The sequence below is a fragment of the Ischnura elegans genome, chromosome 8 (assembly GCF_921293095.1).
Source record: "Ischnura elegans chromosome 8, ioIscEleg1.1, whole genome shotgun sequence".
NCBI lineage: Eukaryota > Metazoa > Arthropoda > Insecta > Odonata > Coenagrionidae > Ischnura > Ischnura elegans.
Window position 1 is genome coordinate 67,418,192 of NC_060253.1, and position 23,812 is coordinate 67,442,003.

Here is a 23,812-nt window from a genome sequence, read left to right on the forward strand (position 1 = left end):
CCTAATAATAAAATATCCCTCAGAAAGCTATTAAACTCACCAATTTGAGCCATTTATCTTAACATTTTTCTAAGGGAGGGCACCTGCACTTCTTGCTTACCCTGGCGGATACTTATTACCACCCAGACCCCCTAGTATGAGCTGTTCCTAAAACCCCCCTAGCCTTAATTCCTAGCTGTGCCCCTACAAATACCTACCTATGATTTGATGATGACCAACATGCTTACAATCGTGGATGTGCATAGTATCACTACCAAATTAAAAACTTGGTTCTCTGCTGCATAATTCACCATTGCTAGCGATGTGTATAAAAATGGGGGATGGAGGGGATAGACTACCCTTAAAAATGATGAAAATATAGGAAATAAATTGTGCATACAAACGTCTAAATTACAGAAATGAATTATGAGAATTGGCATGCAAAGTATAAACCAATTGATATCTAATGACATGGTACATACATATGTAGATACTACTTGAATGCCAGTCAAATGGATGGTAACACTAGTAGAAACTTATATTTTTCAAATAGCATGAGAATAAAAGCAATGCTTTGGGCCTCAAAAACTAAGAAGAGGTCTTATTATGCTTATTTTCAATGAGGGATGAACTGAGTGCTATATTAGATAGATAATGGATTATTACACAACCTCAGTTATCAGTTACCCAGCAGTGTATCTGACATCGGAAGAATATTAAACTTGAAAGTAAACATAACTTCACAAGACACTGATGATATGATAATTGATATGTTAATGTAACCCCCTTACTTTCCACTGGATCAAAGGAGTTGAAGAAACATCAGCATGTAATAAATATATGGTTCCAACCAGTGGCGTAATTATAGGGGGGATGAGAGGAAGCCACAGAGAAAAAAAAAATTAAAGGCCATTGTGTAGCTTTTACATATAATAGCTGCATCTGCTTAAAGTTAAATTTTAATTGCCAAAATGATGTAAAAATGTATTTCCAGGCATGTCTTTTTTCAAAATTTCCCAGACCACCCGTTCAGTGGCGTAGCCAGGGAGGGATCCAGACCCCCCTGCAATATAAAAACACCATCATTTTTCTTCATAAAAGGAAACAAAATATTGAAGAATCATGAATTTACAAAATATTTTTTAACAAATGAAGTTTTTTCGATTATGAAAAGTGTTAAAATTACCTTAAACCCTCTACTTAGTACCCTGTTTTTCAAAAATTTTCCCCCAGGTTTTGGACCCCCCTGAATGAAATTCTTGGCTATGCCACTGCACCCGTTGCCTGGGGGGATTGTCCTACCATCCCTCCCAAAGCATATTCCTAGTTACGCCACTAGTTCTAACCATAATATAGTGTGAGCAGATGATGAAGGACCTGGGCAGACAGCAAATGCATTGTAATCAATCCACTACCAAGGAGAATGGCGAGAGGGGGCCCTGACTCAGGCTTTTTCCATATTCCGTAGTCCATCTTGAAAATTTCTAGTTGGAGCCTGCTCATGATAATCCTTGATCTGTCCATATACAGTGCAGATTTTTTTCTTTCTGAAGAATGGTAAAAGCAAGTTAATGGTTTACTCTTGTTGAAGCTTGTTATATTGCCTGAAAACTGGAGGCTAGTTAATCATCCACATGCTTTCAAAATTTCATCACTCAAATTGATGCTTTGGCGGCTAAATGGACTGTCAATTATCCACAAGAGATGAAAGCAATACAGCTTTTTTTACAGTAGCTAGTTTTCTCAGAAAAAGAATGAGACAAAATATAAAAGTGAGTAAGGATAAACTGAAGCAGGTGGATCAATTGATTCATGTGGGTAGTGCTTGTGGTAATTCATTGGGGGAGAAAGACTGCATTGTTAAAGAAATCAGAAAGAGAATTATTGGACCACAAAATGGAATCAGTTTGGCAGGGTCACCATCATTGAGCCACAAGGGCTAAATTAAGCAATAATCAATATCATATTCAGAAAACACCAAGGCATAAAATGTATATTTTACATATTTAGTAAATACATATTTTATAAAAAAAGATGACGTTAGGCAAAGAAGTTATCTTATCTTAGGGGCAAAATTGTGTCAATGTCTGGCTGTAGAGAGACACATGTATCACATCTCAAAATGCCTAAGTTAGTAAATTAAAACACAGGCACTGTACTTGAGTGATGGCTGAAGGTGAAGCCTTTGGATACCCCCAAAACAAATTGTCAAAGAGTGGGTTGGCTCAGGGTAATCTGGCCTCCGGTCCCTGAATGTGTGAAAGAGTCATTACTTTCAGTTCTGCAGCAGTCCACGTATATGTATATTTATTTTTCGAAGTCCCTAAAAATTACTAAAATAAGGTAATTAATTAATTAAGAAGCTCATCTATTGACTCAGAAATAATTATTTATTGGTAAAGTAATCGAAGTTATTCACAAATACAACATAATGTATTGAAATTATTTGCAAGCTATTATCCGACCAGACTAAAACTCTTGATTTGCTATAAATAATTTAAAGGGTGAGGATTTTTCAGTGAAAAATTGACATACTTTCAATCAAGATTCAAGAGCAACTCTTTTACTAGGAAATTCCTTCGTTGTCGCGTAAATCCTCTCCGAAATTGCAGTTGAATGGCGCGCGTTCTCATTCGGCTGGAGCAGAGTAATACTAACTTCGCATACGAACTTTAAAAAATATTTTGTCACATTTTTTAAGTTAAAACTATCAAATTAAATCAAAACATAATTTTTATTGCTCAAATTTTAGAAACAATAGACTATTATTATCAAAATCTCTCGATGTGTTACTGAGTTGAGTATGTATTCCTTGCAGAAGATTCTTGGTAACTCAGAATAAATCATAACAAAATTTTTGTACGTGTACATCGTCGCGGAATGTATTATTCCCCTCTTGTACACCGTTGGAATGATCTTCATATAGTTGGTAAGTCAAAAATCTGTCAATTTTTCTGTCAAGAACCGGCGATTGTGGTTAAAAACACCGCAGGCTAAATCCTTGAAAATGAACTTGAAGAATTGCATGCGTAGTTTTCATTTACCTCATCCCATTTTGCATTTGTATGCTGCCGTATTTTCTGTTATTTTCCAATTCTTTTATTTGAACTTTAAATATTACAGGCTGCAAGTAATAGTTTAACGGCTGATGGTGAGCATGTGACCAAGACTTTGAACAAGGTAAAACGTTGCCCTTGATTTCCAAATTAGATGTGTCCTTGGATATTGATCATACGTTGAACTTGTACGAAGCAAGTTCAAGATGAAGAATATACACATACTTTGTGTCTTGGTCAATGCATGATTTTAATTTTACCCTACTTGTCCGATCCACGCCGTGTTTATGTTAATAAAATACTGACGGTGAATACTCCTGAGAGTAGGAAGAGCATTTCGAATGTTGTAAAACAATTATACTTTATACCTACCGTAGAAATTTATATTTTTCATCGTAGTTATGGTTATGTATCGATACTATGGATAGTTTGAAGAACAGGATGTGAAGTAGAAGAGTAGCATGGAGCTGAAATACACAGCTTACCACCAAATCATACAAGACACTCATGAAAAATTTTCGGTGATTCATCGATTACAAGCTTTTCGATATGAGAATTGCCTTAAAAATTTTCAGGAGGATGAAATTTATCTCATACTTACAATTAGTAGAGAGACTTATCATACCAAGAGACAGAGGAAGTCTCTAGTTCTAATTTAAGCTAAAGTGGAAGTTAAGGTAGACTTCCTAGATTTGGCTATTTTTGCCTATTTGGATGTTTTTAATTCGTCAGTTTTCAGCCTTAGTTCATGGAAAGTGAAAGTGCTTTTCTGTCATATTCCTGTTTCCATTGGTATGCGTTGTTCCTGATCTAAAATGTTTACTTTGACCTTGAGTGATCATTAGCTGATTCCAGTCATTGTAAGGTGTTGGGGCTGCAATCCTTGAAATGAGATCATTCACCAGGAAGTCTTATGTTGACTTTGAAGGGACATTAATGTCGGTCAAGGTTCCTAGTTCCCTCTGGTAGCTGCCCTCTGTATACCTTTCAGAGAGTGGGATGAAGGAATGAGCTTAATGATGTTAGTTTGACGTTGTTCCTCAGGGGAGCTGCACCTTTTGTTGCAGGCCCCTGTTGCTGCCTCTGGATCTGGTGAAGCAGCGGGGCCATCAGGAGCCACAGGATACGAGGTCCAAAATGAAACCAAAGGAAGCTCTTTCCTGGTGAGATGATTTTCTTGTTGGTTTATTTTGTTTTTTGATAAGTGCAGCATATGTATTGAATATTGGTGCTATAGCTTTCCAACATCACTAGGAATACATTTTCAGTTCAAAAAGACCATTATTTTGGTAATAGTGATGAATAGGAATGCTTGTAATAGTAATGCAATAATTCTCCTCACAACACGCAGTTTATTAGGATTCTTGAGGCAGTTTTAAGCAGAACTAGTGGCTATGGCGTTTGAATATCTTTCAGTACAAGAATTTGAGCTTAATGTTTTACTTTGTCTTTGTTAGGTAATGATTTTCTCTGCTTTTATTAATTTTTAGTATGACCTCCATCTTTTATCATTTTATGAAATTGTCATCACAATCAAAAAATGGTCCCGTTAAAATATTGTCTATTATTTACTTAATATGCTGAGATGGTCCATCATATCTGCCGAAGGAAAGTTCAATGCCTAATTAGTTCCTCTTATAGTGGAATGGGGATAGTTATCATAATTATGACTATCATTAAGTGAGATATCTCATTTTTCTTGATATCACTTCAACTGTGGTTACTGTTGAATCGCCCAGTTTTTCCTCATGACATGTAAAGGAAGTTGGAGGGTGTCAGAGAACTCTGGCAGTGACTATGCTTATAGCTCTGGCAGTAAAGCTGGCCCCACTTACTTTCTACACCCTTGCCTTGCATCCTTGTCTCTTGAATTGGAATCCTTTTCTCTTGAATTAGAATCCTTTTCTTTTTAATAATCGCATTTCTTAACACATTGCGTACCGGGGAATTTAAATTCCTAGGAACGCCGATTCTGGGTGGAGGTGTTGAGATTGGAAATATGCCTTTGGTTTAAACATGGTTTAAAAGCTAATGTTTAGAATATAACTTTACCCAATCAAACGTTATGATGCATCAATTCATTATGAATAGCAAACAGCAACTGAAAGTGTACTAACGAATACGTATTGTACGCTTTAAAATTATTTAGGTTGACTCGCCTAAATGACGAGAATCTTCGTCATCCGTCCGGAACGTTCCGGAAAAAATGACTAGAATTCTCCCCATCTGTACGCAACGTGTTAAATTTGCTTTGTACCATTTTTTTTGGAAGAACCTTTGATTTATCTGTGGTAGTGGCTGTTATTTTTCTCTGACCAATCATCCTTGCTCCTTATCTCTCACTCTGCCTTTCCACATGCTATAGGCAACTCCAGCTGGCTTTATATCATATGAATGTAATTTCACATGCAAAGAGAATGATTTTCCTTGTTCCTTAAATATCACTTATGTGGTTCTCTGCTCATTTTTGGGTGTCACATATTTTTAGCTGTCTTGCTCCCACTTTGTCTGTTAGCATTCAGCAGTGTGAGGAATTTTGGAGTTAGGTCTTTTGTTATTATCTTGAGAGTCATATGGTTTACCCTGACCTTGGTGTCTTCTTATTTTTTGCCCTCTTCGTCTTAATGTCATACCATTATGCCGGAGTTTATGCCAGGTTTTAGCCTGTTTAGAATCTTCATGGAAATAGGTTCTCATTCATTAGTGATCTCTGCAATGGTCATGATGATGAATTTAAGGCTTGAATATGACTGCATAGTTCCAAAAACATTGAGATTCAGACATTTATAATGCATTCAATAGCATGAAGAAATGGCAGTGTTAAGAATATTAATCTTCACCAAGTAGGTACCAAAGTTTTAAAATGTTTGATTAACAGAAAAAATGGAATTTTGAAGGGGTCAGGGAACCATAGCAATAGCTGTGTGGGTGAAGCAGCAGCTGTTACAGAAATGCTGGCCTTCTTAATACCACACACTTCTCTTGCCATAAATTCTGTGTAAACAAGCTGCCATTGTACTCAATGACTTTTAAATAATTAGTATTACTCTTTGTGTTATCCTTCTCTTTTACTGATAAAGGTCTCTTCACAATTTGTGATGGCTATATATAATTTGTAGAATTTGTATTATAGTAACAATCATGAAAATGTAGGAAAAGATGTTGCAACTAAGTATACTTCAGAAATATTTTTACTCTGGAATTTAAAAATTAATAGGTTACTCTGAAGAGTTTGCAATGGAAATTAATTCCTATTTTACAGATACTCTTTTGTTCCTCATGTCGAATTTTGAAAGTTGCCAACTGGCTCAGTTATGTTCTTCCAGTTGTTTGCCAGGAGATGGTCCATTTCTCTTCCTTTGTAGTCCCTTTCTGGTTTATTTCTATTTGTGACTTTAATCCCAGTTTTAGCTGTTTCAGTCAACATTGGCTCAGTTTCACCAAAGTTTGGTAAACAAGGATATTACTGTTTCATTTTTATTTGTTGAAACAAGCTGCGTCAATACTTACTGATTTGAAAAACATTGGTGTTATTCCCGTCCTTGTCCTGATAAATATTTTACTCCACAATTTTTAATGGAAATTTGTTATCTTTAGACTTTGTATTGATATTGGCACTGTCCTTAAAATAACTATGTATAACTTCTATCTTGGAAGTGGTGTGACTTTGGTTCAGGTTATATTTAGAATATGAATAGGATAATGTTCTAAAAGAAGCATTTTGAATTGTACTATTTTAAAGATGATTTGTGTTTTTAGGTACCAGAGGAAGATTGGTGCATATGACAAGCAACAATGGGAGCAAAGTGTGGAGCAGCGTATACTGCATGGCCTCAATCATGTCCCAAAGAAAACTGCCCGCCCAAAAACTGATCTTATTGATGTGGATCTGGTGAGGGGTAAGTTTGCAAGAGCATACTCTTTAACCCCTTCACTGACGGATATTTCTCAACAAACATCACAAAAAATGTCATATTATTTTATTACATTTTTTAATTATTTACAGGTAGATATTAAATAAATAACATTCATTTAAGTGTTTTACGAAGTCATTTATTTTAAAATTTACTCTTATTATATCACTTTTTAAAAAATTTCATGTATTTCTGCATAAAAATCAAGTAATATATTTCACAATAAATATAGTCACAAAAATTACTCACTATAAAAACAGACGATGGAGTTAGAAAAATATTAATATAAACTCAAAATTTGAAACACAGTAAAATATTATGTAAACTAAAAGTCTATTTTTGTGTGGTACACTTCGAAACAAGGGGCAACGCAAAGACCCACATTACAGTCTCCCTCCTCACCATTTTTCCACGCGCATCTCGCTTTCGGGAGCACACAGCATACTTCCGAGTTGGGTTTGACTTATTGAGTTGGGTTTGACTTATTTTCCGTGTGTGGGATTATGTCTGGGAAATGCCTCTCGGTAATTGGGAGGGGATGGGCTTTTGCAGGTGGCCTACCTGCCTTAGGGGAGGGAACACTTGGGAAGTACAGTTCAATCATTTTATCTATTAGGTCCAGCCTGTATTGCAAATGTGTTTTATCACCACCTGTTTTTCTACATAAAACATATGAATTCAAAAAGCAAATTTCCATCAAATGAAGAAATAATTTTTTATAATATTTTTTCCCTCTTTTTCTTGAGATTGGATAGTCAGCCAAATGCTGATCTACCCTGTCAACACCCCCCATTGACTCATTGTAATCGATGACTACCTTTGGTTTCATAACCACTGCCCCCCTTTTCTGCACCTCTCTCATTTCCCTGTTGTGAACTGTAGAGAGTAACGTTACTTCCTTCTTGTCCTTCCAGGGAAGAACCAAAATTTTTCCTTAACGGAAAGCTGCCACATCTCCTTTCTTCATTTTTTTCTTCTTCGGCCCCTCTGGCATCCCCTTTCGTGTTCCGCGCACGCATAAGTATCACAAGAATGAGAAACTAGTTCCTCGGTTAGTTGTGGAGAGGTATAAATATTGTCTGTCGTGACACAATACCCTTTTTCAAATGGTGGTTTCATAAGTGACAATACCACTTGGGAGGACATTGGCTTACTTTCGAAGTCTTTGTCAAGAGTAGTGCATTTCCCGGTATAAATGATTGTTGACCAGACGTATCCACAGTAATGGACTGCAGAGGACAATAGTTTTTATGCCGAATCTAGCTCTTTGTACAGTAATTCGCAGAGGAAAAAAATGTTAGCTGTGAACACTCCAAAACACTCCGTAGAACTGACACTAGAATTTTATGGAAAAGGAGTGTAAGTAACCCAAAACAGATAGTGGTAAAAGGACCGAAGCAAAGAAACCAAAACATGAGGGTCAGAGGCATTGGGAAGGGAAAAATGGTGAGAAAGAGTGTTTTGGGTCATGTGCGGCAATAAAAAGGGAAAGTGGAGGGCAGTAGGGAAAAACCGATGAGGGTGCAGTGGTTGCATGAAAGGGAGATCGGAGGGGAGGAGGATGAAAAGGCTGCAGCGACAGTGCGTAAAAGGTAAGGCGGAGGGGAGAAAACAATGGATGAAGAGAAGGGATGGATAAACAAGGGGGTTGGAAGATAGAAAATATGTCTTCCCTGGAAGGGAGAAATTGCTGAATAGCCGAAGGTTCCATCTCAAATCTATGCACGGTCACAAATATTGACGAACTTACAGAAATGAAATAATAATCAGTTCTATTTGTAGCTAAGTAATAAACTGAAAACTAAAAAACAAAGATATAGTTGGTCATTATAAAGAAAAAAGACAATAAAACATCACTGAGCAAGTTGATTTTCGGTGCGAAGATTTTGACACCATATTGCTGAAAAAGAACATTATCAGAAAGTTCCCGACTTCTGTTACGTAGTTTACAGAAATGTCTTTCGAACACGCGACCTTTGGAATAGCAGCTTGGACGTAATTTATTACGAGGTCCCGTCGACTACACTGAAGAGTAAGTAATGGTATTTTTGCTTGTTAGTGTATATAAAATGTTTCAAATCAATTTATTTACTGAATAAAAATATTACAACATCCTTTCCGATAGCAAGATTCGAACGCGCGACCTTCAGAATAGCAAGACGGCACTTGTCTGCCGACTCACCTCGGCTGTTCCAACGAATGATAAAAACTCTGTGAAAAGTCCTCGCAGCTATTCATAAAACGCATTAAATATGTTTCTTTGTTCATTTATCACATCTCGACATACAATAGGTTTAGAAACATAAACATTGCGAGAAATAATAGATTTTCCCCTCTTTTGGACCTCGAAAAAACGGAGAAGTTTGCAGGATATCATGCATTGTGAAAACACGTATGCACTCTCGCGGCAAAACTACGTACTTCTAATAAGGGGACGAGATATCTCGTCCAGATCACGAAAGAAGAAGCAAACTTGACATAGGACGAGTTAACTCGGCCGCGTCAGTTTTTGCGCGTCTTCTTAGGACGAGATATCTCGTCCGAATCAGGGAAGGGGTTAAGGGTGGGGTAAATATTTTTTCACTGTAGGTGAAAGTCTTCAGTGTAAAGAAACTGCATGGTAAGCAATATTGCTTGGTAGCATTCATCCTTCGGTCTAGCTTAAAGAGGCATAGCTGTGGTTGCCTTATTCAAAACAAATACTTCTCACGAAATTTTTGAGAAAATGTTGCCATCTGTAGTGACATCCCTTAAGGTCTAAAAGCAAAATAATACTCGGAGCCTTTTAATTATTTCAGCCTCTTTTGAAAAATGTTTATCATGCAAATGACCATCATGGTTATATTAAAAAAATATATTTTGTTGTCCTTTTATTGTGATTTATTACTTTTAACTCCCAAAAGTAATATGTATATCATGAAGTGAAAGCCATTTTAACGAATACCAAAAATAGCTGTTCTGGTAAGCGAAGGTAAAACTGAATTTTCAAAGGACCAAAATATTGGATTTGTAGTAATCCAGTTTTATGATGAAAGGAAAGGTACTTTCAGTCTTTTTAAAAGCACAAAACTGTGCCAACTTAAACAATTTTTCAGTCAGGAAACATGTTATGAGAACAAAAATCAACTTGATATGTAAGACTTATTCATGTGAGTGGCAGTTTATTTTTTTAATACCTCCAATATTGATGCCCATTGTAACACCTAATTTTGAGTGGTTTGTTTTGGTTTTGGTGTGACGTAATTCAAGCAATAATAAGCAGCAGAGGTGGAGTGAGGTAATTGTTGTGATTGTTGACGGCGCGGGAGGAAAAAAAAAAGAGAGTCGGATTGTGATAGTTATGGCGGACGGGTGTTCCCTTGCTCCCGAGTTTTTATCATTTAAAGTGTTATAAAAATCATTTGTTAAGTAAGAGAAGTGGAAATTAAAGAAAACGTTACACCATCTTTGAACAATGTCTTTGAAGTTTGAGAAACCTTATTTTTACCCAAACAAGAGAGAAATAGCTTAAAAAAAACATTTTTTTAAATTTACAACAAAATAGCTGAAATTGAACAGCAATTGTGAACATCAAGCCCGTAAAAAGAGACTGAACTGTATTTCTGTTGTTTACTTTGTACAATTATGTATTTCAAAGTTTGCATATCGATACCTCCACTGCATAAATGCTCAACAATCTCCCACCAAATGAAATCCGCTCATCTAGATAGCCCTTATGGTACTAGATGAACGGATTTGATTTGGTGGGCGATTGTTGAGCTTTTATGCGGTGGAGGTAGTCTCGCTAACATTTGCAAAGCTGGCAAATAGCAATCATTGAAATGGTAGTTTGAATTTTACTTAGATGAGGAGGATATCAATTCTAAATTAGTGCAGTTAGAGTCTATTCATAAATTTACTTTATTTTATAAATATTCTCTTTCAATAATTTGGTTACATATTACTGTAAATTAGAGAATCAGTCTTAACATTTTGCCTTGACTGAGCATATTAGTGTAGTAGTACAGAGAGACTTCCTTCCTTAAATTATTGTTAAAATAATCAATTTTTGTGAACTTCGTACAGAAATTAAGGATCCCCTTAAACTATTTGTACTTAATTTAATGCTTTATCTCCTTTTTTGATTGGTTGAAGAATCAGTGTGTGAGAAAAAAGCAACTGTTCTCTCAATGATGCTATGTCCTCATTTTGGATTTCTTCACATATTTTCTATTTTTCGTTGTCATAAACTTAGCGTAAGCTATTTCTAGAGACAGAAGGCTCCTTGTTTCATCATGCTTTATTTTAATGCTGTTCATTTCCTCTCCAGGATCTGCATTTCCCAAGGCCAAACCTAAACATGGACTTTGGACCGTTACAAGGTTGGGGACTGCAAGATTCCTCCTTTTGCCATGGCATGGGGAGTGGTGGGTTAAACAAACTTCACGGCGACTTTTCCTGTTCTTCCTTCTGCCTCTTTATGTTTTGGAACTTATCACTACAATAGTGTATTGCTATGCATATTTCCTCTCGCCATATCAGCAGCAGGAAGACTCATTATTTGAGGTCAGTCTATATGTATGGTTTTAGTCAGGAGCTTTAAAATTGTAACCCTTGACATTAAAGAATTGGGGCCCATTACATGGTATCTTTATTCTATTTCAGGAGAACAAAATCCTTTTAAGTTTCCCCATTTTCTCTCGAGAAAGGATTTGGTCCTTATAGATTGTAAAGAAATAAAGGACCTCTCAGAAAATATCCGATCTTGATTGTAATTATTAATGGTGAAAATGTCTATAAAATATCTCTTCTCTATTCTTATCTAACATAACTGTTCATGGTAGTAAATATTTCTGGGATTTTACACCTGAAATGATTTTCGATATCTCCTTTGAATGTTTTGATGGGTGACTGAAGTGCTAGAAATCTTGGCTGCCATTGATTGCTGAGAAAAAAAAACCAGACATGTGTCTATTCTTGCTTTTCAAAAATATTTAAGTGGCAAAGTATACATGAGAAATTAAAAAAGAAATTGTGAAATACTTTTATCATAAATTTAGCAAAAGCATCACAAACTATAGTTCATATTTCATTGGTGTTATGTTTTCTTGTGTACAATTTACAATATCCTTTTTTTGGTTTCATAAGCACTGAACTTTTTGGGGAACTGTATTTATGTATCTCATGGGAAGATCCCTACTTTGACGTATTTGCTATTTTTTTTTATATGATCATTTGGAATGACTATAGGATGTTTTTTGGTGAAATACATATGCGCTCTTCATGTAATAGACATGGAGTGCTCATCGTTAATGGCATTGACTTTCATAAGTTGCTCACATTTTGAATCACACATATCATTAAAATCTGTCCTTTTGTTTATTTCAGAGGATTCCTCCTTCAGAAATTTTAGTGCCTGCAGTGATGATGCTGTTATTGAGCATTGTTCACTCCCAGATTGTTGCGACTCAAAGTAATAATGGGAGCAGTGGAAGTGGAACAAGCCCCTCTAGCTCAACAAATCTGCCATGCCAGCCTCCAATCAACACAAACACGAAGCGAGTGGGAAGGAGAGGGGGGAATCGACGCCCTTCAATCAGGCCCAGGCGACCAGGCAGGCGTTCGCTTTCAGCCAGTGCATGCATTGGTGGCAGCTCAACAGGAAGAGCAGAAACTATGGTGGAAAGCAAGTTGGACGGTGTAGCTCAAGGGGTGGAGGTGGAAGAATTTAGAACATCCAGGTAAGGGTGTTATAATATTGATAATGCCAGGATTATATTTAATTGTGATGAAAGTTAATTTTAGCGACTGCGCTGGGTACTCGTTAATATTGATGAATTACTTAAGTTTGGTGCAGTGGCCCCAACTGTTAAATCATTTTTTTCATTTTTTTCAATCATCAAATTTTTAGGATTTTCTAAAATACCTCCTCCTCCTTGATTCCAGTGTAAGTGCCAAAACTGCCTTAGGTGGCATATTGGCCAAAATTTTCTTTTGCATTGACTAATCAATTTTAATCAACTAAATAATACCTAAATGCTAAATGTTAAAAATTAGGCTTGGAATATACTGGTACATTAGGCTATACATTTATTCCATACAAAACCTACTTGAATGGGATTTTGCATTTCATTCGTTATGCCTGCATTTTGTTGTAACCTGGATCCATCAAAATTTTGATGTAACAAGAACATTTTGTTGAAAAAAAATATTTTCATAAGTTTTAAGTTCTATAAAACATAGTAAAAACATTTTTTTTTCATCCTAATCACTCACAATTCAATTACTCCTTTATCTATCCTGCTATCCAGTGGCGAAGCCAGGGGAAGGGGTCCAGACATATACATATGCCACAATATTTTCACCAAAATTAACTACTTATTTATCGAACAACAGTTTACCACATAAATTTGAGACTGAGCACTCCATTAACTTCATTTCTAACAGATCGCTAGCAATTACAGAGATTAAGGAGTCTTGGTGTAAGTTTTTCCGGCGGTGAAACCCTCGCTATGGCGAGAGCCAACACCAAAAGGGCCTCGTAAAAACGAAATTTTTAACATGCTTATTATAGGATCAATTGACGGATCATCGGCTGTCTCTCGTAATAGCGGGGGTCTCGCTATAGCCCGTACTCGCTTTAACGAGGTTCCACTGTACCTTGTTTTTGAGAAACTTTCCCCCCTGGTTTTAGACCCCCCCCAAATGAAATTCTTGGCTACGCCACTGCTGCTATCTATCCTATATCTTAATCTATCAATTTTCAACTTAATTATTCCTTTTTATTTCCAGTGAAACACCAAGATGTCGAGTTGAGTCTTGTGACAGTGTGCCAAAAGAGAGTCTCAAAAGTTTGGAAAACATTGAGCTGGTGGCGGAGATGAGAGAAGACCTCCCGGATCCTATCCCAGAGCCACTGGTGGACCGAGCTGGCAGCGAGGAGAGGAACCATGCCATGGGAGGGCACACGAGGCATCAGAGACGGGGAGTGAAGGAAGGGACGCCTCTGGAAGACGATGGCTTTGAGAGCCTGAATGGGAATGGGTCGAGTGAGAATGGGGAGGAGGGCAAGGAGGAGGAAGAGGAGGAGGAGGAGTTGGGGAGGGTTGTGAAGCAATCTGGGCCCAAAGACGACGAGGCAGCTGTGGAGGCAGACGGGGAGGAGGAAGATGAAGAGGAGGGAGGGGAGGGACAAAGGGGGGTCTATGCGGGGTGCTGGAGTGGAGTGATGTGGAGTGGTGCTGGGCAGAGTACTGGGCTGGACCCATGTACTGGAGATTCGGATGCTGGAGTGGGAGCAGAGGAGGATTCAAAGTCCAATGGGGTAAGTAACCACGGCCTTACATGCCACTCCTCATTCCATGGCCCTTGCCAGAAGGGCCAGACTGGATCAGTGCATTCCCTTCTCTCCTAAATTTTGGTGAGATTGAGTGTAATCTTCCGAGTTAAGATGGATCCTAATTGAGGGGGTGAGAAGCCAAGAGGTACGAGTGATTTTTGTTATAAACAGAGTTGAGTAAAGAAATGAGGTTAATAAAATTAAGGAGACCAACTAGATATTTAGAAGTCTTTGATTAATTACTCTTTATGTCAGTACAGACCAGAGACTCACTCGTATCCCATGGTTTCCAAGTTTTTGTATAATTGTTCTATCAATTTCTGTACCTAACTCTGTTTAGAAAAAAAATCACTTGTACCCTTTGGCTTCTCACCCCCTTGATTGTAAAGACTGTGCCATCCTTCCTTCCGAAAAACTCTCCCCTTCAGAATCATGTCCTCTTCAATTAAGCCCTGCATTACCTTAGTGGTGTCACTGATCAAATTTTTTAATGATTATGTTCGTAAACGTTCACCATTTGTAGTATAAAACATAATTGGGTCAGAGAAATTTTATTTTATAGCGACAGTGTTTGTTCTAGTGTCTAGGGAAGTAAGCAGCCAAGCCAATAATGGATGAATGATTTCAATTTGTTTGGTGTGCAACTAAGTTCTTGCTGTTTTATTAATGAAATCACAACTTTCTTTTAAAAAAATTGTACAAATGAATCATTCATAGTATTTTCTATCGCTAGCTACAACTTTTTCCCATCTCTCTGGCAGAGCTTGAATACCGTTATGGGAAAAGGTGTTCATCTAATGAGGCTGTCCACTAATCAAGCCATCCATAAGGCTCTTGAATCTTCATGGAATTTAATTGGACGATGCGAACGAACTATAGAATTCAGTTTTAGCCATAGGGACCAAATTTTTTTTCTTAAATTCTCACTTTGTTTAATCAACCTTAGCAACTCTTGTTTTGTTAGTTCAAGAAGGAAACAAAATGTAGCAAAGGAATAAACGAAAATTAACAACGGACGTAAGTAATATTCAAATAGTCAAAGGATGGCACTATTTGTGACGTCAAATGGGGAAAAACTGGCATTTTCCACGAAAGCTGAAAAGTTACATGTTTATTCCTAGAAATCTAAACAATTTTTACGTATTCTCCCAGCGCGTTTGAGTTAAGAAGGTAGGGTAGGATATGAAAGTATCGCACAGTAAAGTATGAGCGATGCAGAAGTTCACTCCGATTATTCCAAATACCCTGCCAGGTAGGAAGACGGTCGGCCACCACGGCTGACGGAAAGTTTTTGGTGCCAACGTGATGTCGACTACTGACTGCTATGTATACAGCAATCTGAAACTTCAGGGCCAAGGCATTAGAACAACTTATTGAATTTCATAACAAAATTATTAAATGGGTTTCATGATAGTGCCTCCTGTCGGCAGATTTCTTAACTCACTGGCCTTGACAGCTGTGTAACCGAAACTACTCGACTCAACTTGGCATTCGTAAAACTACTCAAAACACTGGAGTCGAGTACCAGCTACTCGACTTGAGTTTTTGATAAAATTGATTGTTTGAGGCGTAACTTGGTGAAAGCGATTTTTAAAGAAGGACATTCGTTAAGAAGGGTCTCGAGGAACCTTTTTCGACCCCTCCTCACTGGGACTCCGCATTATCTCGGACTCCGAGAGTAGTTCTGCTCCCTTCTTTCTGGGTTTACGACCATACCTGCGGCATTGGTTCGCGGTCAACTTATGTATTGCTTCTATGTATTTAGCATATTGATAATTGTTGCTTGCATGTAAATTGAAGACTTTGAATTGAATTCCTCATTTTTTTCTAAGCATTGTCAAATTTAAAGCGGTTCTTAGGTCAATATTAATGCATTTAATGCAGCAACAATTTCCATGTTGATGTTTATACATAACTCGAGATATAAGTTAATATTTATCGTAGAATTTTGTTTAAAAATAGTAAATGCTGTTCAAAAGACAAAGAATTCAATTCTTAGTTAAAATTTCTTGAGAAATGAACAAATATTTATTTGGAAAACTGACTGGATAAACAATTCTATGACTGCTGTCCCTTACCGCTAAGAGAGTTTATAAAAGACGAGGGGTCCGGGTACCTGCTCCCGGATTCCGAGGGTAAATCCTAAACCCCGTAGCGTTGGGTCCCGAGACAAAGACGATGTAAACCGGCGACCGTCCTAAATGGGGGAGAGCTAGAAAACGTATATATACGGCTTTCGATCTCCTGGCCAGGAAAATCTCACACGTAAATATACGGCCGTCGTCTCCCAGGTTAGGAAACGTCCATATGTATGTATAAGTGTGTAGTAGGGAAAAGGTTAATAGGAATTCATGCTTAGCTTATCTATTTGCAGCAAAAACAGGGTCTCCTTTCCCGACGAAATGGTAGCCTCAAGAGTTTGCAAGTCCACATCTCAAATAGTGCTGGGACCACCAGTGTCCTGCCATCCGAGAGGGCCCCTCCAAAGAGTCTCCGAGGCAAGGAATGTCCGAGTCCTCCGGGCCATGGGTATTACAACAGTAGCTGTGACAGTGAAGTGGAGGAATTAGAGGAGGAGGTGAACCATCACTTGTTAACGCCCAACTTCTCCCAACATCATCACAGCCAGCACCACCACCACCATTTGGAGGTGCGTGGTGCTTCTTTCATCTCTCGCATTGTCCTCTTCTGTGTGTCTTTGGGAAAAATTGGTGGTGGTCTTCTGCTTTCTATGCTTTTTTTTCATTCTTTAACATCATGGGCAAGGCTTTAAGGAGGCTTACTCAAAATGCAAAGTCTGTGTGCTTTTGTTTTTCCATTAGTTTTATGAAAAAGTGTACTAATTATTCATTCTTCTCATTGTGCTCCAGGATTTTGTAGAATTTCTAATCAATATTGACTAATTAAAAGTCATTACATTTCTTGCTTTCCTTAAGGGGATGGAGGGTTACGGTGAAGGAGGTGGTGGTATCATTTTATTTTATTGGGTTTTCATTCATCAGGCTAATTAGAAGAAAAACTTGAAGAATTTTTATAATGTTAGTGCAGGAAAGCCCCAATTTTATTCTGAAAATTGATATAAATTATTTGTGAAACTTAATTGAAATATTTTGTTAGTGTTAACTACATGATGTTGCAGAAGTTAGTTGCTAGTGTAGTTGGAGCTGAATGATTGGGAAAGTTAAAAAAGTGCTAAAATAATCATGCAACCTAGGATGACTTTTATGTTCCTATACTGCTAGCATTTGCCAGTCAAGGTAAATTGAGGAGATAAGTGGTATCATGTTTTCCTAGGATCGCTTTTTAATAACAAAAATTGACTTCGTAAACATTATTTAGTTATTTTGTTCAAATGGGTTTGCCTGGTAAGAATCACATCCCACCTTGGAAAAGGGAATCCTTGCATTTTCCTTTGGTAAATTATGTAAAAGTAGGGATTATTTGTATGTTTGTGGGTATCCAAACAGAACAACTTGTGCTATACATCCCCCTTGTGGTGCTCTGCTTGCATGGGATAAATTTAAATTCAGACCTTTTATTTTCGAATGGTGCATATTATCTTTTATCCCGCAGGTTCCCCATAGTATTAATCTGTGGTCAATGCTGCATTGAATGAAAGAAATAGGTATTAGAGTAAAGAAATGTTTTAAAAGTGGTGCTTCCAACTTTTCATGTGGTAAGGAAAGGGTCTTGGACTTATTTTGGGGTTAATAACATGTTTGCTGTGGCATGACCCACAGCTAGTTCATACCCAATTACCTCCCTTAGCGATGGAAAATTTACTATGGATTTACATATTTTTTTCATTTTACAGTTTCCATTTTGAAAAATGAGATGATAAAGATATAAAACTTAAAGTGTTTATGCATACTATCTATCACTTCAGTATGGAGTTTGACAGTTAAAGTTGAAAAAAAGTTTTTGGCACCCCATGGCTTCCGCTCAGAGGTGGCTCCAGCTAATAATTGTCTCAGTCTAATGTCCAGGTTACAAAACCCCAGGATTAACAGGGCTTAGTTGTAGCAGTGGGCTTGTGCCACATCCTTGAGGCAATGTGGTGGGAGGGTCTCACAATAAAGAGCATGTTACCATCAGTGGAAGGCTGATGAGTGTAGCGTCACCTCTACGAAGTGGGAAAAAGATGAACCTAGGCGTAACCCACCAGCATGTCATTTAGTACGAAATGAAGTACACCCCTGACCCACTAATGTAGTTCATTTTCCCACTGCAGTCTGTGCCCAGGAGGGGAGATTCAGCTTCACAGCTTAAATGTTAATTAGTCATCATAAATGACAACTTTTTTCATCAAAGCCACATTCTCACTAATATTTGTTCTTTGAGGTCACACAATTGCACTTATGAATTTCTTTGAATTCACCCACGGTCTGCAGGAACATTAAAAGAATAATGGTTTCCTGTTATCACAGCTTCCTAAGTAACTGTATAATCTTCACAGATAACTTGATCGTAATCACTAACTTCTATTTTTCACCTCTGGTGTTTGTCTTATTTCTGGAAATACACTTGCTTATGATTCATGTGAAAATAATTATCATTGCTATTTAATTGTGAAATATGCATGCCTTGTATAAATTTAATCACTTTTTGTGTGGGTTTTACCTATGCTTTTGGTGTTCATTCATAGTATCCCCATTCCGCATAACATGTTCTTGTATAAAACATGTGGAATTAGTTATTTGCATACCAGCACCTGAATTATTTATTGAATAATTAACCAATTATTGATTGTGAATACTGCTAATAATTTAATTTCTCTCAGATATTCCCTAGTTCTTTAATATGAACTTTGAAAGGGAAGGTGAACTTTGTGCTTCTTTTTGTCTGTGCTGACGTTAGTTAATTAATTGGATTTATTCTTTCGTCACAGGCTGTAAATGTCCATGTGTAGTAGTCAATTTTTTCTGCAAAAATGCTTATGTAAATTGGGTGCGTATTATTAAGGGATGTAAATGCATTTTTTTTTCTGGGTGAAAATCTGTTAGTAACCAGATGGATTTTATGGATGGATGAACATTTTTTTATGCTTATTTTATGTGACTGTCGTTCATATTTTACGCAAGGCTACGAAACTAAAAGTGTATCTAAAAGGAGGTGTTGAATGTTGCTGTAGCCACATGACCAAGCCTGATTGTTTTGAAGTGCTCAATAATGTAAGGAAGTCAGTTTTGTTGAAAAATAATAAGATACCGATGAATACCTCATAAGCTTTCACTACATGCTGGAGGGGAAGGAAAGGACCTGCGACTGAGAGATTCTCACCAATGTGAGAATGAAAGTGTATACTCGCAGATGCTAAGGCAATCCCTATTCCACTTAGTCAATATGTTTACCAGAGGTGGAAAGTGAATGACCAATACTTGGCAAATTTGGGATATGCATTATGCATGTTAATATGAATATGGATTATTAAATTATGCTGGGCTATTCCATGTCAAGTGGTCTGATTTCAGTGAAGTGTCTCACTGAACCATCACAGATTTTTATGAAATTTTCTACAAACAATCATACCGTAGTATATTTTGTATCAAATGAGCACTCAAAAGTACAAACAAACTTGTCCGGATGAGTACCCGCAAAGGAAATCAGGAGCGATGACACACCTAAAATGTAATGTTCCCTTTTAATAATAATTTAATTAATAACACAAAATTTTGACACAGTTGATCAGGGCTATTACTCAAGAAGAATATCGGGAGCGATGGCACGTAAGTTACTTCACAAATCAAATTACCCACACATTATGGACACAATCGATAAGTACTTAATGCGAAACATCGGAAGCGATGACGCATACAACTGAATGCCATTGTTTTCATTACAATACTCTTCTTTTTGCTTGTTTTGCATTGTAAACCAGAATTGTTGTCCGTCATTGCCTTTCTGTCATTGTTCCTTCATGTTGTAAGCAAAAATTACTACATGATGATGTATGTTTCACTTTATGGTAGGTAAAATATCATTGACATTTACACAATACATACTTACTAAGTTACACATTTTTAACCCTATGTCGTGTCCTGCTATAGCAGGATTCAGAATTTCTGGCAACTTTGAGGCATTGCATCCACGCAAATATTTGATTTAGAAAAATGAAATACCACTCTGATGTACAAGTTTTTCTGCTCTAATGATCAAAATTGAGATTATATCTCCAAAAAATGCCACAAAAACGAACACCTCGAAAAAAAGTTAGGGTTTGAATGCATATATCCCTGGGAATAAATGTTTTAATGGCCCCTTGTATTTTCTTATGGTAACACACAAACCTTAGTTCAATTAATCTAATTTGTGCCCTAATTAGTTAAAATGTTCTGTGATGGCCAAACGGGGACCAGCAGACCAATTGACATGAAATGACCCTGCTGCTTAGTATGTAGTCTTACTGGGTAGGTATTATGTGCATAAAATTATGGTAGTATTTAGTTGTTAATAAAATATATTTTTTAATTTGTATGCAAGAGTTACTAACATATTTCATATTACCAGGCAATGGCTCTGTACCTGGTTTAACTCTTATTGTATTCTTCTTAATCATGCAGTAGTATTAACTCTCCTATCCCCTTTTGATATTATAAGTTACTATGGTAGATCCTAGATTGTCTTTTGTTTGATAAACCATACATTTAATTATCCACCACTCATTTCCCTCCGTAGCCATTCCCTCCAAACTCTTCCCTACTCTTTCTTTACTACCCCTGTACCTCCTTTCCTCTCCTTCCCAACCCAAAGAGTACTAATTTTTCAATGGCATGGATTTATAAGGTGGAGAAAAAGCATGAAAAGGATATCCATGTAGACATTTCTAAGAAAATGATCATGAACGATTCCAGAGTTATCCCCTGCAATTTTATTGATCCCTTTCAATTATATCTTTGGGCTTGCCACTCCATTAGAATACCTAGATTATGGAAGCTATACTGTACCACAGTGTCTCTTGCTTTAATGTGTCATTTATTTTAATACCAAATTTTTACGTATAAATGAATTCATCCTATGTACAGTGAGTCCTCGTTTAACGTCGCTTACCGTTCCTGAAAAATGTGACGATAAACGAAATGACGTTAATCGAAACACAATATCCCATAAGAAACAATGTTAAAAGTGAATATCGGCTCCGAGACCTCACAATTCCTACGCGAAAAAATTTTAGCGTATCCTATCTGGGATATTTTTTACGATGGGAATGCCAAACTATGGCATAAATACAAGTTCCTGTCTTCATCGACGACAATAGCAGCAGTGATGTATATCCTTATCCTTTTTTGTATCTTCCCGCGTTTGCTTTTCGGCTTCGCTATGGTGGTTGCCTGTGCGAGCGACGCCTGGGCATCATCATCGCTGAGACATCATTGCAGTTACAGGAACCAAAATTATTGTGAACACGACGAAAAAAGTGACGACAAAAACTCCAAGTTCTACACGGAAAAATTCCTTGAAATCACTTTTTAGGTTCCTGAAAGCCATTATGTCAAGTAAAACCTTGCGCACCTACTTAAGAACTCATTTTGCAGAAAATTTGCTAAAGCCAAAAAAGCAATTAACAATAAACACACCGTTTTACACTTCGTTTAGACTGACTGTATTACCGCCCGCAAAACGAACGACCTGCAACGCCCGCCGCTTGGCATTTTTTCTCGTGCGAAATTTAAAAGACTTGACGTTATCGCGAAGCGTAGGTGCGATAAACGAATGACGGTCTCAAAATTTTTGTGACGTTATCGCGAAATGACGTTAAACGGGGTGATGTAGAACGAGGACTCACTGTATACATTTTGAGTTAACCTAATTGTCTACATTTTGAACACATCTCAAGTTAATATTTTCTGAGAAAAGATTTTTGACCATTTTCGGTATTTACAACTATGGTGGGACCATGGAGTTTGATCATTTAGCTGTTAACAAGCTGTCAATCGGTGAAGACCATAGGCTGTTTGGATAAAGTGGGGTGAGCTACAGGAGCAACTTCTTGTAAAACAAATATGGCGACTTTGGTTCACTTTGGGTCATTGGGTTAGCATCAATAAGCTTTCATTGATTTATGGAGGATTTGAGAAAATGCTGTCAGTGTATTTTTTGATATATTCTTTAAATTGCAGAGGAAATCAACTTTGGATAATTCTGCTACCTTTACATGACTACTTTTACATTCTGTATAATATCTGTTGCTGACACCAGCTTAAATAATGGGATTTTTATTTGCTTTTACGATTATGAAATGTAATTTTTTCTTTATCTACTGTGGTTGCTCATTTATTAACATAAATATTCAGAGGTATAGGGCACCAGGGTTTTTTTCTTTCTATTGCCATAAATATTAGAGCGCTCAATTATGACAGAATGGGTATCATCATAAGTAATACCTGCTTGTACTGATTCCTCTAAATTTGTAATTTTTTCATGGTAGATATTCATTGAGATATAGATGCAAGGAACTGGCGATTTGTCTAAGCTCGGTTATTCCATGAAGTTGTCTCTATTAGTAAGTTCCTCCTCGTGTTAGTGTTTTTATGTTAAATAGTATGTAATCTGTTGTAATATTCTCTTTATTTTCATTTTCGTAGTGGACCTTTTGTTAAAAAAATTTCCTGGCAAGTCCTTTGATTTGATATCATTAGAATCAAGTATTCATAGTTATTATTTTGAATTCCAGAGTTATGCCCTGCAATTTTTGAAAATTCATTTAATCTATGATCTTTTTTTATGGAAGAAAAATGACTTGTTCGAGTGCTACTGTTTAAATGATTCAGTGTTTCACTCTCATCAATTATGGTGGATTCAGTGATGAGAAGATATATTAAAGTGGCAAAGTGAGTTCAGTGGTGTAAATTGTTGGTGCCATCACAGGTAGGAACGGAAGGCAGTACATCTGCGGAGTGGATAGGTGTTACAACTAACTCGGAAGAGTGCAGCTATAGTTCAGAGGAAGCAGAGCAGAGTGAGGATGGAATAGCTGTGAATCCATTGGGGGATAGCTTAGCACCACCAATGCTGGCCCCAAGCTTGGATCTAAATGACCACCCATTTGCATGGGAATTTGAATTGGTAAGTCTACGGAAACAAAAGTGTACTTATTTTGGTGCTGCAAAACACATATGGGAAGCACATGAACAAATTTTCCCTTTTAAAAATTATTGCTCATACAGAGCAACTTTCCATGCCATTGAATTGAATAGTATATCATGGAGGCATTGAAATACGAAAAGAGAGAAAAAAATCCCTTTCCCAAAGTCTAATTTTTGTGTCCACTTATTCTGGTATGACATTATTTATTTTCCCATTATTTTTAGACCATTACTTTGTATTTGAGCCTAAAAGTTTCCCAGGTTTGTCTTTTTGAGGTGTATTACTCGTAATACTTCAAAAAATTGCTTAAATGGCAGCTTCATTACTCATTTGGAGAAATGTACCAGTTACTTTTTGTGTTAAGATGTTCCCATGGAAGAAGTAAAGTTTTTTTGCAACGGTGAAATCTTTGAAGTGAGTGATGTATGCTTCAGACAATTGAAGAATAATAACTGTTAGCT

General features: G+C 37.0%; 1 protein-coding gene across 4 annotated transcripts in view; it reads left to right on the top strand.

Moving 5' to 3' along the window:
- The first annotated feature begins 2,796 nt into the window (after positions 1-2,796).
- The window catches only part of LOC124163252 (protein PHTF2), a 118,786-nt gene continuing 97,770 nt past the window's right edge, over positions 2,797-23,812 (top strand). The window contains exons 1-9 of one of the 4 annotated variants that reach the window (XM_046540023.1): positions 2,797-2,908; positions 3,103-3,159; positions 4,080-4,198; positions 6,795-6,934; positions 11,259-11,494; positions 12,317-12,669; positions 13,721-14,252; positions 16,642-16,917; positions 23,133-23,330. In XM_046540023.1, coding sequence (XP_046395979.1) covers positions 4,173-4,198; positions 6,795-6,934; positions 11,259-11,494; positions 12,317-12,669; positions 13,721-14,252; positions 16,642-16,917; positions 23,133-23,330 — 1,761 coding nt within the window. In that variant the 5' untranslated portion in view covers positions 2,797-2,908; positions 3,103-3,159; positions 4,080-4,172. The remainder of the gene's footprint in view (positions 2,909-3,102; positions 3,160-4,079; positions 4,199-6,794; positions 6,935-11,258; positions 11,495-12,316; positions 12,670-13,720; positions 14,253-16,641; positions 16,918-23,132; positions 23,331-23,812) is intronic. The other 3 variants (XM_046540022.1, XM_046540024.1, XM_046540025.1) reach the window with 3 other exon arrangements.